Consider the following 18337-nt stretch of genomic DNA (forward strand, 5'->3'; position numbering starts at 1 on the left):
GTTGAGGAAAGACTTCTGGTGTTGCCGGTATGTAGAACTTTTTGTTAAGTTAAGCATTTATAGAACAAAGCAAGTTTGGAATCAAATTCCTGTTAAAGAGTAATGTTTCTTCTTGCAAAGTCATGGTTTGAGATTTATTTACTAAACACAAATGTGATTTGATTAAAAAAAAATAAAAGGAGCATAGTCGACATTGCATTCTATTTTTCCGTCAAAACTTGTCTTGTTAATCCATCTAATGTCGAATCAGTCTAATGTAGGATTGTGTAGTAAACATAACAGCGACTGTTTCTTTGGTAGACACTCGCTTGAAATAAACCACAAAAACTGTTAAATGATTAATACCGGTAATGAATGTTCAAATTTGACATTACTTAAATTTAACATACTGCACTTTTAAAGTCCACAGTCAAAGGAAGTGATATTTGAAGAAGCGCGATGCTATAATTGGCCCTGCTGAGATTTTTCACTGCCAGGTTGATATTGTCACGACTTTATTTTTGTGGATTTACATGAAACAACTGAGCAGAGAAAATGTGAAGAAGACATATTGTACCCTGTAAAGAAGCAAAATGTGATTTAAAGCTATTTGCATGACTGGGTATAAGACGGTGAATGCTCCCATATCAGATAATCTATTCTCACATGGAATGTGGGGGCAGATAACTCCAGAGGAAATGCCTGAGGACTGGAACTTTTCCAGAAATCTCTTTTTAAAACTTTTGGATGCTTGACTTTAATTCAAAACAATAGCCAGCCTGGAATCTCTGATTTTTTAATATAATGTGAAGGGACTCTGATCTCTCAGTGAACAAAACAACACTATTTGGAAGGAAAGTGCGAGCTGAGTTGTTGAATCTTTAATTCATTGTGCAATGAAAAATGTAAATGGGAACTCTCTTTAGGCAACTGAAAAACATAAGCAATCTCCCTGAAAATTAGATCACCATCTGTTTAATCCTCTTGGTACAGTATCACCCCGTTTATCAATAATTACTGTGCTCTTTGTGTTTTGTTACATAACACTCTTTTCAGTGCTAGAAAATGCTCCCAAAATGCAGGATGTGTTTTGATACACAATCATTAGACAAAAAAAGAATACTCATCAGATGATCAAAGAAATCTTTTAATACAACTTGGCCCTTACATTTTGTCACCATTCATCATATTGGGAATATACTGTATATTCTGTTCAGTGCCATGCAAGAGTAACTCAAACCCCATGTTTTCCCTCTTGATCTTGCAGCTTCAGTTTCCTGGGTCAGTTTAGATGATATTTTTGCAATGTAGGTTCTTAGCCACTGAGGAGGTCTAACTCTGCTCTCACTCAGCATCTTTGCAGCAGACCAGAAAAAAACCCAGATTGGTTTTATTTTGTGATACAAACCAATCTGTAATGCAGTAACTGTCAGCTACATAGTGTGGGGAGCTCACTTTTGAAATCAAATGACAAGTACTGCACAAAGTACTGGTCCTGTGTTTTGAGAGTTTTCAACCTACAACTGTATTAGGAGTTTCACATTACCGTGGAACCACTTTAACAGATGAATTCAGCCAAATGAATTAAATATTTGCAAAATGTCCCAAAACGCTATCTGCAGGCAGAGTCAGTGTGTGCAGGACATAGGATCTCTCAGTGGTGACCTATTTTAATTGAGGTCATGTATAGTCTTAACAGATAGATTTGACGTACTGTAAGTTGTATAATGAAATACTGAGGCAGCAGCCACACAACGGTACACGTGACACTTCAGAAGAGAAGCTTGCCTCTTATTTAACAATGCTGCAGAGAAACTGAGACACACAGCTATTACCCCGTCTACACAGAGACACCAGGTGGCCTGTTCAGTAAATGTGTCATGATCAAAAACCTTTTGAAAAAAAAGGTTGCTGGTATGTTTTGATCGCAGATCTCCACTTGCTTCGGGTGCAACCTCCTGGATGGATGTGGTTAAAAACAGAAAAGACACTGTTTGTCATGGCTTTGTGTACAGCATACGTATGTGCTATAAACTTGTCTCATCTTGCCTCCTTGTTGCTTGTAACTTTCTATGAGTAGAGGGTACACCGTAGAATGTAGTTATTGGGTCATGACACCTCACCACCAAATGATAAGAGATATTCAGGCTGGTGAAAACTCTGAGCAGCATCATAAAGTGTCTTTCCCAAGAGAAATATGAATTAACAAGACATCCAATAGGATTATTAAACATTTCCTGCATCCTAAACCATCTGAAAAGCAGCTGTTTAAAAGACAGCCACGACAATGTGACAGCAGCTTGAACTACAAGGACCTTGAAATTGGAACAATTTGACTAAATTCAGCGTTATTCATTTAATGAAATGATTTTGCTGTGAGTGCAAAACCAAAAAGATGGAAGCAAATTCCACAGAACTAAAGCACCAGTGGCTCTGAAGCTTTTTGAAACTAATCTGTTCTGTCCATCTTTAGTTCTAGACATGTCAGCTCCTTACATGTAGTACATTATGAATACACGTATCTTGTCAGCTGTTGATGCTTTTGAATTTTAGACATTGGCAGTCTGAAAATCGAGAACAGTAAAAAAGTAAGAGGAGAGATCTTAAGAAGCAAACTGGTGTGGAGAAGACAAGGCATGGTTTTGATTAACCAGAGTGAATTAAAACCTGATGTCAGCCGCAGAGTCAATAATATTTGTGATTGAATGGAAAGAAAAGTGCAAATGTGTTAGCTTCAGGTTATGCCTGAGAACTTTTGAATTCTACTGTGATTATATTTTGAATTGTGCATTATTGTAGACAGGTAGTTGGTAAAATCATTGTGAAGAAACAACATGATTTTAAGTCAAATGATGGCATAATTTGACTGTGGAGGATAATATCTAATTGACCGCACATGGTAATGTTGCACTAACTTTATAAAGATGAAACTTGCTGTTACTAGTCAATATACTACTGAATAAAAAAAACTTAAGACTAAACTGTATTGTGCCTTTGTGGGGTTAATGTATGATTCAAAATTGGGTGTTGGTGTGAGTGTGTCTCGAGAGTGTCTTTCTGTGATAACCCTTTAAAAGGTCATCGTCTGTACAGCTTACTCTGGTTATGCACTGATAGAAAATGTCCTAATGAATATTTTTGGTTCAGCTTGTTTTATTTTTCAGAAGGCAGAGTCCTTGTTGTCTTCTTACACTCCCTGTCTTTTCTTATCATACAACACGTACAAGAAGACAGTGTAACCTCGAAAAGGAAGTGTCAGGAGTACAGTTGGGTTGTTATCGATTTGTTGTCTATTAACAATAAAAATATTAAGTAAATCAAAAGACACAAAAGGTCCATTAGCTTTCATAACAGCATTTTCGTATACTTGCCTAAAACTTATTATCATTATCATTATTATTATTATTATCATTATTATTATTATTATTATTATTATTATTATTATTATTATTATTATTATTATGCATGGTCTGCTCTCTGTTCTCTGCTCTCTCAATACCATTGCCTTCATGCCTTCATTTCCATATGTTATGTTGAAAAGCACATGGCAAGATAAAACTGATGACATCACCTAGTCAAACAAGGTATTTACTTTATCCCTGCTTTAAGATCAAACTGGTACTCCTGCTGTGACAGGTTACTGAACTTAATGCGTAACTGATTATTACACCAGCAATAACCCTCTGCACTGCACAGCTCAGTGGTGAGTTGTTTTTGTGGTCCAGGTGTGGACTTTTGTCGAGGTGAGCTGGGACACAGTGAGCCTGTTCCCACGCCTTCCTCTTTCCAGCTCCCGGTGTGTCAGAGCTGTGCTGTGGGGAAATCTAGTGGGAGCGAGAAGGAGAAGGAGAAGGAGGGTGGAGAGAAGCAGCGGTGGGTTACAGCCTGGAATGTGTGCGTGCTCCCCGTGCGTGACGCTCGAGCCTGCGCCGCGCGCTGCCGCGGCACAGACGGCCTCGTGAGCGCGCGCTGCCCGCCGCAGGTCTGGAAGTGCGGAGAGGAGGAGGAGGAGGAGGAGGCGGCCAGGAAAACGCTGCTGGAGCGGGGAGTGATGGCGGAGGGCACGGAGAAGACAGGACAACTTTCAGGCTGGAAATAATCGGGGCCATGGGCGATCCTTCGGCGTCTAACACGAGGCAGCTGAAACAAAAAAAAGGTGAGGGCGGCTCACAAAGTTGCTGCTTGTCTGCGCGGAGTTGCGTGTTAAACTTGTGTGAATGTTTCCAACGGCTGCGGGTTGAAAAGCCACAATCAATTGTTGAGACTCGCGTCCGTCACCACTGAAGTTTCGGCACGGTGTTCCGCTGTTGTTCACCAGAATTAAACGGCATTGATAGCACGTCTAACGTTGGAGCTCTTGGGAGAAGTACACCAGAAGTTTGTGGTTCGATAAAATGAGTTTTGCGGTTTAATGGTGCCTTTTGAACGTCAGCTCGCGCTGGGAGCAGTCACCATTAATACACGCACACACACACACACACACACACACACACACACACACACACACACACACACACACACACACACACACACACACACACACACACACACACACACACACACACACACACACACACACACACACACACACACGGCTGTGTAGGGAAACTGCTAGCCTGCAGTCACATTCAACCTGTTTGTTTCACGCTATTTTGACCAATTTAAAAGTAGTGAAATCACTATCAACTTAGTGTTAATGGCCTCTCTTGTCTTGTTTCCCTCTTTAGATGACTTCCTTGCTCGTGAGTAGTCGAAACTCCGCCGGACCCATGGCACCTCTTGCGTGAGATCGTCAGGGATAATTGTCTACCAACAACAACAACAACAACAACAACAACACCCTCTCCGAAACGAGCTGCTGAGTTTAGGCTGTTCCCCACAAACGAGCAGAATGATCAAGGCAGAAAACAAAGGGGGCGAGAGGACCCTAAGGAGCGCGTCCCCTCACAGAAACGCATACAAATCGGACTTCCACGCCATCAAGTGCTCCTTTGATGGAGCTAAATCTGAAGGCCCCTCCAAAACCTTTGCGAATGGATCTAGTGACACCCGGGAAGACTCCAGGGGAAGGCCTTTTGGAACCCGAGTGAACAAGATAAAGAACATTTTCCTGCAGATGGATGGTCAGCAGCAACCAGAGTGCCAGGAAGGAAAAAACACCTTAAAGTCTGAGGTTTCCCCGGTGTCCCCACCGAAGATGCAATTTCCAGTCAGCCCTCACAGAGTCAATCTCAACAATGCTGCGAGTCCAGAAAGCAGCGTTTTAGATAAAACACCCAAGGGGGAAGATGTTGAAATTGACAAAGTGTCACTGGCAGAGAAGTTTTCTGTGACTCGAAAACTCTTTGAAAGGGGCATCAAAGAGCAGCCTGCAGCTGAGAAGCAATCTCCAAACAGAGTAGTAAATCGCTTGTCCTTAGGAAGTGCCTCTGATGAGGGAAAAAACACAAGGAGAATGTCAGGATCTTCGGAGGCAGCTATCAAACCAGAGCAGACTCCATCAACCACAGCCAAAAGTCGCCAAGATGACAAGACTGATGGCGAGAAGAGGCGAGTGTTACTGAATGCAGGGCCCATGTCAAAGAGGTTAGAAAATTATATAGTTGAAAATGACTCAGAAAACAACAACACAGCTGCTGCTAAAAGAGGAATGGCGTCTGCTAAACAACACAATACCACTGAGCACATCGTGGCTACCTCTCCAACAAGAGACGGCTTACTTAGGTCGACTTCACATGGAAAAGACACCACAGACTCCTTAACAGTACCTGATGCCACGAGCAAAGAAAAATATAACAAAACGTCAGTCGAAACAAATGTTGCTAAACCGACATCTCCAGTTACCGGCTCATCATCCAAGTCTACTTTTCTGACCGCTGATGTCTCTCAAAAACCCCTTTCACCAGAGCAAACAACCCCACTTAGCCATGGCTACAAGTCCTCCTCATCGTCTAGTGATGGATTTATTAGGACATCTGTTGGTGGAGATGGAGGGAAGCCACATAGTCCGCCCCAGATGGATATTAAGCAGCTTCCTCCATCAGCTGGTGGCATTCAGAACACCAACAGGGCTAAAAGTAATGACGGTGTGGGATATAGCTCCATCGGGGAGAAATCACCCAGCCAGAGCTCACCGTTGGAGTCCAAGGGGGTGAACATGGTCCGGGCCGAACTGGTAGTGGTTCAGAATGAGTCCTCAGAGAGTGAAGAGAATGAGGACGAGAGCGGTGAAGATAATGTTTTTGAGGAGCAGATGTTGCAGCAAGACAAGGACATAAAACCTGACATGAAAACAACACTATCACCAGAAAAAAGGAACTGTGGCTCCCAGAGCATATCAAAAGACACTGCAAAAGAAGCACAAGGGCAAGCACTGGCTGCAAGCGAAAGTAGATTTCAGGAACATACAAAGGAAGAGAGACCAGAAGATGGTTTAGCTGTGGGTCTGGACAGTGAAGAGCTGCGTGATGAAGACGAGGAGGAGGTAGAGCAAGAGGAAGAAATGGATAGGGCCTCTCCAGTAGTGTACGGCATAGAGAATGCAGCATTTGTTGATGACAGGGATGTAGACCAGCTCCTAATGGAAGAGGAGCGAGAGGAGGAGGAGGAGAAAGATGATGAAGAAGATGCGGAGGATCAACTGTACAGGGAATACGATGACTGTTATGAGGCCCCTGGACTGTCGGATGAGGACGAGCCTCCCCTAAAGAGGAAAATCCAGTTCTCCACAGATCCCATCCTGGTGAGTAGTTTGGGTTGTTTGTATAAGAAAGTCCGTTACCAAACCGAAGCACCTAATTCATATTGCACAGTACTTTAATTATAAACTGTCCTCCTGACTCGGTAATCGTGTCTGACCACGCTGTTTTCCTGCAGACACAGGACAAATAAGTGGATGCTGAGAATGAATGCTGTGCTGTTGAGTGTGTAGACATCACAGCTGCTGTAGTATATCATCAGACAAGCTTTACCAGCATTAAGAATATGTAGACTATACTTTGTGTAATCTTTGTGTGTATGGAGGCAGGCAGTTTGACAGTCTCCCCTCGTTAATCCTGCAGGAGATATAGGAAAACTTTGGGGGTGAGAAGTGTTGTTGGTTGTGGTATTTTTGGATCTGATGTGGACTTTGCCTAAGAGCCTCTACAAGTTGAGCTGCAGCTGAAGACGAACTGCCGTGAAGAAGACAGTGCAAATGTGAAACTTGAGACCATCTAGAAAGAAACCTGGGTCACTGCTGAGTCAGATGATATGACGGGTACTTTTACTCATTTAGGGTGGTTCCCCTTCTAATGTGAATAATGGGTTGCATTCATAAGGGACTTTTTGCTTTTGTCTGACATGCCTCAAAGGATTTCGGATATAAGATTCACTCGTATGATCTCCTTAACAAACCATGGATAAATGATCTTATATCAAATACAATTTTCCCTTTTCTTTCAATTACAGGACAGTTGTGGCTCACTCGGTCCTCTTCCCATTGTAAGATTGTGCGTACAATCACCCATCGTACCTGTCTATATGTCAAAGTGTCCTTTAGCAAGACACCTTGGAAAAATGTGTTATATAAGTCCATAAGTGAGATCTATTATGGTAAATGGATTTCACTTGTATAGCACTTTTCCACCGCGTAAAGCAGTCCCCAAAGCGCTTTACAATGTTCATCACATCCACACACCTAAGGGAGGAGGCTGCCATGGAAGGCACTCGGTCTATCCACTGGGAGCGTTTTTGGGGTTCAGTGCCTTGCCCAAGGACACCCCTATTAGTGAGACAAGACTTTTGCTATACCAGGCGGTGCTGCCATGTAGTTTCTCAATTCAGGTAGTGAGATTCCCAACATATGAAAAGTGTTGCCACTGAACACGTCTGACCTGTGATATAATGCGGGTCCTTAAAACAATTGGATAACAACATTATTGTATTTGTTTTCTTTGTCATTTTTGTTTGTCAAGCATATTGATGTTTCTCAGTGCTCTGACTGAGAGTTATCTCTTTTGGAACATTGTCACTGTAAACATTTCCAGTAGGCGTTTTAGGGGAGAGGTGAAAGTACAAATGTTGTCATCCACCACTGATTTTCCACCGTCACCATATCTAATCAACATTTCACCAAAATGGGGGAAAACAAATCATTGCAAAGCATTCCACACAGCTCCGTGTTTATCCAGACCTTAAAATGTACTGTTATCTCAGGGTGTGGATCCCCCTCCCCACCGCAGTCGTCCTGGCAGGGGGTCCTGGGAGAGGGGACCAGAAACTGACCTGAAGTTAAGGGGACACAAACAATAATGTGCCTCATCCGCTCGGTTTGAAGCTGTGACAGAGACATGGCTGTATGGTCAGTATAGTGAACCGTGTCTCCCTCCTCTCCTCACTCTTCATCACCATTGTGACACAAAGGGTTTTGGCCAAAGAGCAACAGTACTGGCAAAAGGTTGTATTCATTTGTGAGTTTGTGTCAATTTAGGGCTTTTAAAGCTTTCGCACTTAGGAAACTTGTTTCAGGACACTGGAACTGGAATTAAAGCTGCATTTATAAGATGTTACAATCATCTATACCCCCAAACTACCAGTTATTCACCTTTCATTGATATTCAACTGATTTTATAAAAACATCAAAATTTAAATCAGAATTTTTTTTAATTAGTGTTGTTCTGGAGTTGAAGAAAAACTTTAATGATTTTATTGGATAACATTGTTTTCTGTAGAATAGCATATTTGATTATGTTTCACGGTGCTTCAGCTGTGCAGTACAGCTAACAAAGTGTGGTGAATCATTTTATACTTCAGACAAACTGTTAGCCTCTCGTGAAATGCTCAAACTATTGCTTGTTTCAATGTGTTCAGTTAACTGATGGAGAATATGACTTTTTTTTCCTCATCTTTATGTCATTTCATTGTTGAGAGAGCGCATATAAGAATCAAAAAAAGAAGCAGCTGAGGATGTACACAGATATCAATCAATATTAAGGAACAGTAGAGGCCCGGCAAAATATCAATATACAATATATGACTATCACACCTTTTAGCCCTTTTTTTTTTTTCTTAGTGCCAACCCTCAGAATGAACTTTTATCTGAAGCCAATTGAAGCCTCGCTGCTTTCACAACATCTTTGCTCAGTCTGCCAATCAGAGCTGCCATGGAGAATGAGCACACCCGAGCTGCTGCTGACTAGCAGAGAGGAAGTGCTTTGTACTTCGGACCCGCAACGGGATTAGATCCCGACGAAACTTGAGTCTTTGACAGAGGAGATGTGCTCTGAGGAAGAACGGTTCTCTTTGTGAAGCAAAAGAGACGTCTGATGTAAACACGCATCACCTTTATCAGGCTTGAAAGGAAAAGCTTTCGTGAGCTGAGCTTCCAAGGCAAGTAAAGCCAATTATCTGCCAAATGTATTTTATATATTTGATCTTCTTGACCCTAAAAGAACTCAAGTTTATACCAACTGGATATTTTTTTATTAAAAAGGGCTGTGTTCCCTTTACAAAGTATGATTTTTTTTTAAAGAGTATTCTTTATATCTAGTTGTAGAGTTTCATTTTCAGCAGGGCTTGGAATTGCTGCCGTGTCCGTTTCAAAGTTTTTTGATCCCACTGGCTTTATATGCAGAATAAATATTCTACCATAACTTTAAATTATATATCTGGTCTTCATTAGAGAAGAGAACTAAATAAATAAAATGGGCTCTGCAAAGCGAGTGTGCCCAGGCAGGTTCTTAATGGAAAAACAACTTTTCAACCACAGATGAGATATTTGGGAGTTTAAGATGCATGTTTTGCTGTCGAGTTTCTCACTGAAGCTTGTAGTTTGGCAAAAAGCCAAGAGCTATCCAGCGACCGACATTCCCTGCTCTCGGTGCGTTATCTACTTGGGGACAAAAATTGCATCGTCATTATCAGTGCAGGTATGCTCTATATAGTTTAGGAGGGTATTTCTGCGTGGCAGGCTGCACACAAGGACATGGAAAGGCTCGTCAAGTACCAGTTAACCATTACACAAAAGCACTTCAACTCGGCATCTGCACCTGCTGCTGAACCCTGCTTCCACAAAGTCAGCATAACTATCAGGAGCAGTTGTTGGTCAATTGACCGCATACCACGCTGTCCATTCTTGAATAGAGGGTGTGGTGAAAGGTTGCACATTTTATTGTAACTGGAAGAATTCAGCATATCTTTTTAAAAAAAAATGTTAATGTTAAGTTACTGCACTGTGGACAGGAGCAGCTGTCCGAGCACACACTCCTCTATGTCATGTTGGTTTTCAATTTACCCACAGTTTGTTTTAATGTCTACAGACATTTCACTTGACAATTGGAACACAGTTTTCAGCATGAATTAAGATTGTTTTGCCCCCAAAAAATATTAGATGCCTTTTAGTGTCCTCACAGAAAATCTAAAACTGCATTTTGGTGAATTGAATAGTTTATAAGTATCTGATGTCTTCAGGACAGAAACTCCTCTCTTGATCTTACACGGCCAGTGAAAATCCAAAGGGGCCCGGATGAAACTCCGCGACTGCATCCACATGCAACTCGTCCTGTCGTGTTATGCTTTCCATTTCCTAACTCAGACGGGTCTTCTGTTGAGGAATGTGTCTGACATGGCTCCACCCTCATCCAAACAGTAGTGAGGATCGGAGCGCCCTCCAGCCACCTGGCCTGGTGGGCGACTCCGACAAGACGGGCATGAATGCTAATGCAGTCACATCAATGCTGCTCATTAAACAACTTTGGCCTGGAATGAGTTTTGCCTCGATTGCGATTGCTTTCAAATGTTTTCTTCTGTGATTAAGGACAAGCACATTAGGTTTGTATTTCCAGTAAGGTTTGGGGATATTTGTGTGTTATCGCTTTGAGCGATCCGCGCAGGACAAGAGGAGCTTTGTGGGCCATTTATAAACAAACCTGTTGAACCAGTTTACGTGCGGAGTGCTTTTGGAAACTTGATTCCATCACGGCTCTGACTTCACCTCTTCCTGTCATGTCAGTTTATGTCAGTGACTGTGAACAATGCGCTCGTCTCTTTTCAAGATCACGCGTACAGATCGTGCTAGATATATTTTGATCTGGGCGTCCAGGATCAAAAACCAGGCCTCATTTCTTCTTGTGATTGTTTTGTGATCCGTGCCAGCACACCACCTCTGCTCCCGCTCTCTCCCACAACATGTTTGGAGTTGTTGTCTTTTTGTGGGTCTGCTCACATTATGGACTCACCAGTTCAGTGGTCGGCCCTCGTTTTTTGTTTTTTTTTGCAACGGCTCGAGGTTTCTCTGGTTTGCTTGTTCCTTACAGCTGCTGACTCATTTCCCACAGTGGTATTCTGTTGAGAGAGGAACGAGGGGGAAAAAATGGAAAGAGCTTCGGTGTGGGCAAGAATGCATGTGAACACACACGGTGAAGACAAACCGCTCCAGTTGTAAAAGACGGACAGAAAAAAACGTACACGTCTTGCTGCAAGCTTGTGTTTAGGAATGAATAGAAATATTTTGACAACGTATCAGGCTGATTCACGTTGGAAACTTAGTGACTATAAGCAGTGATTTAAAGGCAGAATTTAGAACATGTTGAATTCCCTGTTCATGTAAACGTGGGGATAAATTGATCTGCCTCGAACAAAGTCACTTGTTTGTTTGACAACGAGATGACAAGCTGTGGGTATTTGTGCTTGTGTTTGAGCGAGGCTGATAATAAGGCTGATTTCTGCCGTTCTTATAAAGAACAAGAGTGATTGGGTTTCAGCGAAGAACAGAACATTGTTTGAAAAAGACCCAGGAGTCCATGGCAACAGGAAAGTCAGGGGACGGACAGTAGATAGAAGCCAAGCTGCGACATAGCGAGGTGTACGGCTCAGGATGTAACGGCGCTCCCTCCTTTAAGGTTTTCTTGCCAAGCTTTATGTGCGGATGTCTCCAAAATCTTACTTAAAAAGGGATTTTAAAGCCTATGGTGGAAAGTCTGTCTGCTCTAGTTTCATGAGTTCATTTTAAAATGCAAAGATTAAACTACTTGTGTTTCTAAATTGATAGCCTCAGACAAGTTTTATCGATGATGAGGTTTTTAATCTTTTGTCGACGCAGACATTTCAGTTACGGATCCATATCAAAACATTAGAATATTATTGAAAAGGTCATTTGTTTTGTCAGTGGTTCCTTCAGTCATTACATATAAACTAAAGTTCCAACATATTTTGTTTTGTTTTTTCAAATTTCAATTGTGGTAATGGCGGCTTTTGTTGAAACTGAACAGAAAATACACCTGATCTCATGAAAAGAAAAAAAAAATTTGGAAATATGTTTTTGATTTTCATGACTTACAAGATAAAAACAAAAAAGATTCACTTGAACTCCTGGGTAATTTATTGCATATTTTAGTCAAGTTGAAATGGAGAGGCCATTCTTTTGTGCAATAGATTAAATTTGTGTTCCAGAGGTAAATGACACAACATGTGTTTTTTGGAGATGGGAGGAGTCGTAGATTTTGAACTTCTGGTAGTACGAAGCGTGAAAAGCAGGAGTCGCATTAGCAATGAAGGTCTCCCTTGAGTTGATGGGAGATTGGGGCCCCATGAATAGCATTCCTGCTTCAACTCTGGAGAACAACAATACAATTGTAGAGACTCAGCCAGTGTCCAACCTCCCTTAACTCGCACTGCATGAGTGCCTGTGAAGAAAGTACCTGCCAAGGGAACCTTACCCATACATGACCCTACATTTTGGAGTCAAGGTGACACAATGCAGTTTATGTATCTGACAATCAGTCGGGATGTTGTAAAACAGAAATTGTTGTATCTCAAAGACATAGTTTGGAACAGTTTTGGGCTTCAATTGAAGGATACAGAGGGACCGGAGGGGAATGAGATTGTTTGTGGTTGATTCCTGAAGTGTTGACTTGCTGTAGGATCTTGTGTTGCCAAGAGTAGAAACATGTACTTGATTACATCACACAACCTCATGGCAGCCATCTTAACCAGTCTTGTCGGGATCCAATTGTCCTGTTCATTTGTTCAACACATAATGTTTATTTTTAGAAAGGGGCAGAAAAATGGTCTAGAATTTACACATTTAGTTAATTATTAATGGTGTGCAGTGCCAGTAGGTGCCTCCTAAAATCTCAAACAAAATTGTGCCAACTGGTAACTATGGCACTTTGCAGATGATTGGCCTGCTGGTCAGTATAAATGATAATCCGGTCACTTCCTTGTCTGTCTCCATTGAAGATAAGCAAATATTTCTAAAACAACCTGTCAAATAATTTAGTATTTTGCCCCAGCTGCCCCACTCACTACTTTCCTCATTTATGATACTTTACAAAAAAGTATAATAGATCAGTTTAGTTCAATTACATATGTTTCTTTACATTTTCTTTTTGCCCTTATCTTTCCAAACTTGAAAGTAGTTAAAAGCTCATTTCTCTTCTCCTACAAAGCAGTTATCCTGCTATTCATTGAGTTAAGACACTTCACTCATGTGTCCAAATTATTAACTCCCTATTACTTGGGTCAGTGATATCTCTAAGTTGTGCTTTCTTACACTGAGGACTGCGTCATTATGACTCCACCCAAATAAAGACTAATAATGTCCAAGCAAGGAGTTTAAGCTATCGACCCACCGTCCACTTCATCCCCATAATCAGGCATTAACTCCTGATGGAGTCCGCTAAACTCTAATCTACTTTTTTTTTTTTTTAAAGTGCTTTACATGTACATGAACGAGTTGTTCCTGAAACCAGGCTGAATTTTTTGGAATGAGAAAAATAAATATTTTTATTTTGGTGGCAACCTTGTCATTACTGAGAATGAACTAAATTGCACATTATTGTAACCAACCTGCCGCGGATGATAATCCCTCGCCCATTTTCTGGGTGACGTTGAGGCACTTTAGCTTGACCCCGAGTGGATTATTAAAAACCATTCTGCCTGGTAGTGTTCAAGAAAACCAAAACAGAGTTGGTGGATATTCTACCCGTCAGGCTGCTGCTGAATACGGGTTAAAACTGCTTATTGAAGCATCCGAAATCTTTGTTTGTACTTCTTTCTATTCCGTTTCTTTTTACTGTTGCAGCCCTGCCAACACTTGTCGCTTCCAACTATTGATCTCTGGTACATGCACTGCTTAGCCCTCCCCAGCTGTGCCCTACTTTCCATGCTGCCGTGCCCTGTGAGTCTGCTTTATAATTGCAAGCAGCAAACTGAACTTTGGGACACGTCCCGTACTTTGTAAGAGACGAGCTGCAAAGTTCACAACTTCCTAAAACCCGGGTGAAACTCGGGATGTTTCTGAAACGTCTTTTCTGATTTGGAGTAATCAACAACAACAACAACAAAAAAATCAATAAACTTGGTTGTAAATCTTGTGTCTGCTGCTTCTTCAGCAGCTCTCTGGGCTTCAGTTATGCTTCAGAAGCAAAGGAGTAAAGTATGAATAAAAGTCTCCCCTCTTAGGATTGCCAGCAAAGTGAAAAATGAACTGATGATTTACACTTGGCGTTTCGATGCAGGTCTTCAGCACCTTTTCTAATGAAGACTACGATCGCCGTAATGATGACGTTGATCCAGTGGCAGCCTCTGCAGAGTATGAGCTGGAGAAGAGAGTGGAGAAGATGGATGTGTTTCCGGTGGAGATTGAGAAAGGTGTGATGAGTAAGAATAAAAGTGAATTCCTGTGATCATATCTGCACTCATTAAGATATGAAATATGTTTCGCCATGCATCAGATTACAGTAAAGACTATCTTGTGTATATTAAAACAGCTTAGTTTTTTGAATATATTTTTGTAAATACAAAACATTATGATTCAAATTTTTGATGTATTTGGATTTTTTTTCCTTTTAACCATTCCTTAAATCTTTTTTTTTTTTTTTTTATTTATTTTTTTTTTAACCAACTTCTCTGCATTCAGGAGACAATGGGCTTGGCATCAGTATCATAGGAATGGGAGTGGGGGCTGACCAGGGTCTGGAAAAGCTTGGCATTTTTGTGAAAACTATAACAGAGCAAGGAGCAGCAGAGAAAGATGGAAGGTGAGTATGAGACCCTCATAAATGCACTGTTTTTGTAAAAAAAACAAACAAGTAACTCCAAATGTTTTGTGTGCATCTGGAACACAATATAGCAGTCATGTTGCTTGTGGGCATAAAGCACATGTAAATGTGTCCGATGACATCTGCAAATTTTCAATACTACTGATATACAAACTACTTTTCCTAATTTGACCTCTCGCGGTTGCACTTGGAGTAGAGATCATAATCCAACAGCTGATATCAACAATGTTTCCAGCACAGATCAGTGATCCAGCAGTAAACACTTGCTGCCTGATTGCTTACAATGTGGCAATAGCTTGCATGCTCCATACCACAAGGATAGATTTGTGGGAATATACATGCTAATGGCTGCAGAAATAGACATAGCTTTGTTTACATTAGTGTGAATGAGAAACACTGTTGTAGGTAAGATTGTTGTTTTTTAATCCAGTAAATCTGAATATTTTCAGCAAGCACTGTTATATTTTTACTTAAATGAAGATCCTTCTGAATTTCTCATAAATTTGTATAGCATCTTTGTTTATCGATTGAACGGTCAGCCTTGCTGGTTTGAATATGGCCCCAAACTAAAATGGCTTGGACTCCTCTGGTCTAAAGACACGGTTCACACTCTGTATACTTGATTTGGTGACAAACACAGTGAATCCCTCATTCCATCCATGATTTGCATGACAGAAATGGTTGGATTATATTCAGAGCCTCCCTGAGCAAGCTAAGAGCCTTATTTTCTCCCCTGCCCAGACATTTATTGAAGTGTTTTATTGCCAGCTACAGTGATGTAACAGTCTTTTCAGTACTATACAGAATGCGCTACCTCGCTCTCCAATGGATAATGCCTGATATCTTGCCCATTAATTACTCGTTCTTTTCTCCAGCATCCAAGTGAATGACCAGATAGTAGAGGTGGATGGTGTCAGTCTGGTGGGAGTCACCCAACTGTTTGCTGCCACGGTCCTAAAAAACACCAAAGGCAAAGTGAGGTCAGTTCAAGGGACATTTGAAACGAGTCTTAATGCAATGGTCTTGCGGGTAACGGTAGTTCCTGGGTGTTGCCTCTCAAAGATGGTCTAAGCTGTTTAATCAGTCAAAATTCAGTCCGGTGCTTCCTTTCTTAAAAGAAACGGCTGAAGAAATTATAGTATCATATTTGTAATTCTTGCTAATGATTTACCATAAGCACACTAAAAACTCCAGTGTGACATTTCAAAGCTATAATCTAAATATTACATTAGTCAGTGCACTAACATGTATGAATGAACAGGTTCCTGATTGGCCGAGAGAAGCCAGGAACGCAGAGTGAGGTGGCCCGCCTTATAAGTGAGACACTCGAGCAAGAGAAGAACCAGCAGCAGCAGCAACACCTGGATGACCCATATGAACATTCAACGGAGGAGGTGAGTCAGCTTGTTCAGTCCTTTATTACCTGCTCAGTTATCATCCTTCTAATGACTTTTACCTGTTCGCATGACCAACACCACTGTGTGTGGACAGTCGTCATGTGAGGTTCAAAAGACGGGACTAAAGCTAGAACTCCCCGGTTCGATATGTTGAAGCTTCTAATAAACATGATGACAACATGGATATGACATGAACAGGGCATCAGCCCCTTTGCCCCTCCCAGACCCATCCCACTCACATCAACCAGGAACAGATCAGCTGGCTCTGAGGAAGCCATGTGTCATCATTCTGCTGTGTTGGAAAATGCTCTGGCAATCGCCGTCCGTCTGCCAGAGTTGTGAAATATTTGCTGTCTGAACCCATAAGCCTCGGCTTTTGTGACCGAGTGACTGCACAGAGGATAATTGTAAGCTTTGCTAGAGTAGACGGACAAAAGACAAACCGTTTCCAGTGAGTGGATACAGTTTGGTGGTTCTTCAAAAGATGTTGATTGTCTTGTTACTCGTTGAAAAACTTGTTCATGTTGAGGGTGTTAATTGCGTCAAACATGTGTTTGTTTTTTTAACTCCTACAGAGTCGCCTGTGTTCCAGCCCTCTGATGTTTTGATATGATATTGTGATTACACTGCTACTCTTTAGCCTTTGCTGCATATTGGGAGTGTTGTTGGCACATGCCCACCAGGTTCCTGGGCATCGGCAGTGTTTTGCTAACATGTAATACCATGCGTGGAATCCCATTTCAGGAGGAGCGATATGAGGACGATGACAGAATGGACGAGAGGATTCTGGGGTCTAATTTCTCTCCAGGGCGCAATGTAGAGGTTTTTGAGTTGCCTGAGTCCGAGGCCTTGTTTATACCAACCAACATGGACAGCTCTCAGATGGCCTTCAAGTTTAAAGAGGTATCTCTCATCAGTATGAGATGGTTTTCAATCTGGTTTTGTCTGTATTTGTGTTTAGGTAACTAATGCAATGCATGTAAAATGGTTTTATTCTTGTTTGTTTTTTTCCCCCCTCATAGCTGCAGCTCAAACACAGCATTGCCACTGCTGAAATAAACCAACTAAGTGAAAAGGTATGAGAATCACTTTCAATACAACAACCAAAAATGCAAAAGAAACATAAAATGAATAATAACATGTTAAATATTGCACCCGGCATATATAAAAAGAAACAGACTATAATGGGACTTCTTGTTTTTGAGGGTTTATTCTTGGCAAACTGCCTCATTCCTTTGATGACTGATGGTGACTGATGATTTTTTCCAAAGCTACTTCTCGTAATATACTTTCTGTTACATATTAAGTCACTTCTGATACATTTGCTGTAGGAGTCACTCCAAACAATGTCGCATCTAACACAGTATGTACCACACATGTGACCCTTCTGTTCACAAACTTCATTTTACCAAAGTAACATTCCCCCATTTCTGTCCAGCTGAGGGCATCGGAGGAGGACAAATCATTGTGGGAAGCAAGAGAGTCTGCACTGGAGCTAAAAATCGAGGACGGTAACGCCAAGATCCTGAAGCTGGAGAATTACGGGCTGGAAGCGCAGGCCCTGTGCAAAAGTGTGAACGAACAATTGAGTGAGACCCAGGCCCAGTACGAGACTCTGGACAAGAGGTATAACAAAGCCAAGAAGCTGATCAAGGACTTCCAGCAGAAGTGAGTTTGTCTTTCATTGTTGCAGAGTTGTTGCTGCAGATAGGGACTTTCTCAAGCCAATGAGAATTTCCACTGTACATTGAAATACGATATGAGGATTTTTACCTGGAAGTTCTCAAATGTATTCAGAAATTTTCAAAAAACCTTGATTAACACCACAGGTGTAATTTTGTCTTTAAGTAGCCTATTAAAGATGTGATGGAAATAATAAATGATCCTAACGTTATAGTAAGTTGATTGCTGCTTGACTGA

The 18337-nt window shown here is 41.4% G+C and overlaps 1 protein-coding gene across 1 annotated transcript in view; it reads left to right on the forward strand.

The window, feature by feature from the left end:
- The window catches only part of ppp1r9ala (protein phosphatase 1 regulatory subunit 9A-like A), a 25976-nt gene continuing 7639 nt past the window's right edge, over positions 1-18337 (forward strand). Inside the window, exons 1-10 of the mRNA XM_080478415.1 lie at positions 1-27; positions 3770-4135; positions 4707-6721; positions 14478-14610; positions 14879-14999; positions 15896-16000; positions 16282-16414; positions 17162-17320; positions 17440-17493; positions 17856-18085. Of these exons, the coding sequence (XP_080334541.1) occupies positions 4871-6721; positions 14478-14610; positions 14879-14999; positions 15896-16000; positions 16282-16414; positions 17162-17320; positions 17440-17493; positions 17856-18085 (2786 nt within the window). The 5' untranslated portion in view covers positions 1-27; positions 3770-4135; positions 4707-4870. The remainder of the gene's footprint in view (positions 28-3769; positions 4136-4706; positions 6722-14477; positions 14611-14878; positions 15000-15895; positions 16001-16281; positions 16415-17161; positions 17321-17439; positions 17494-17855; positions 18086-18337) is intronic.

Source organism: Lipophrys pholis (assembly GCF_963383615.2).
Source record: "Lipophrys pholis genome assembly, chromosome: 13".
NCBI classification, from domain to species: Eukaryota; Metazoa; Chordata; class Actinopteri; order Blenniiformes; family Blenniidae; genus Lipophrys; species Lipophrys pholis.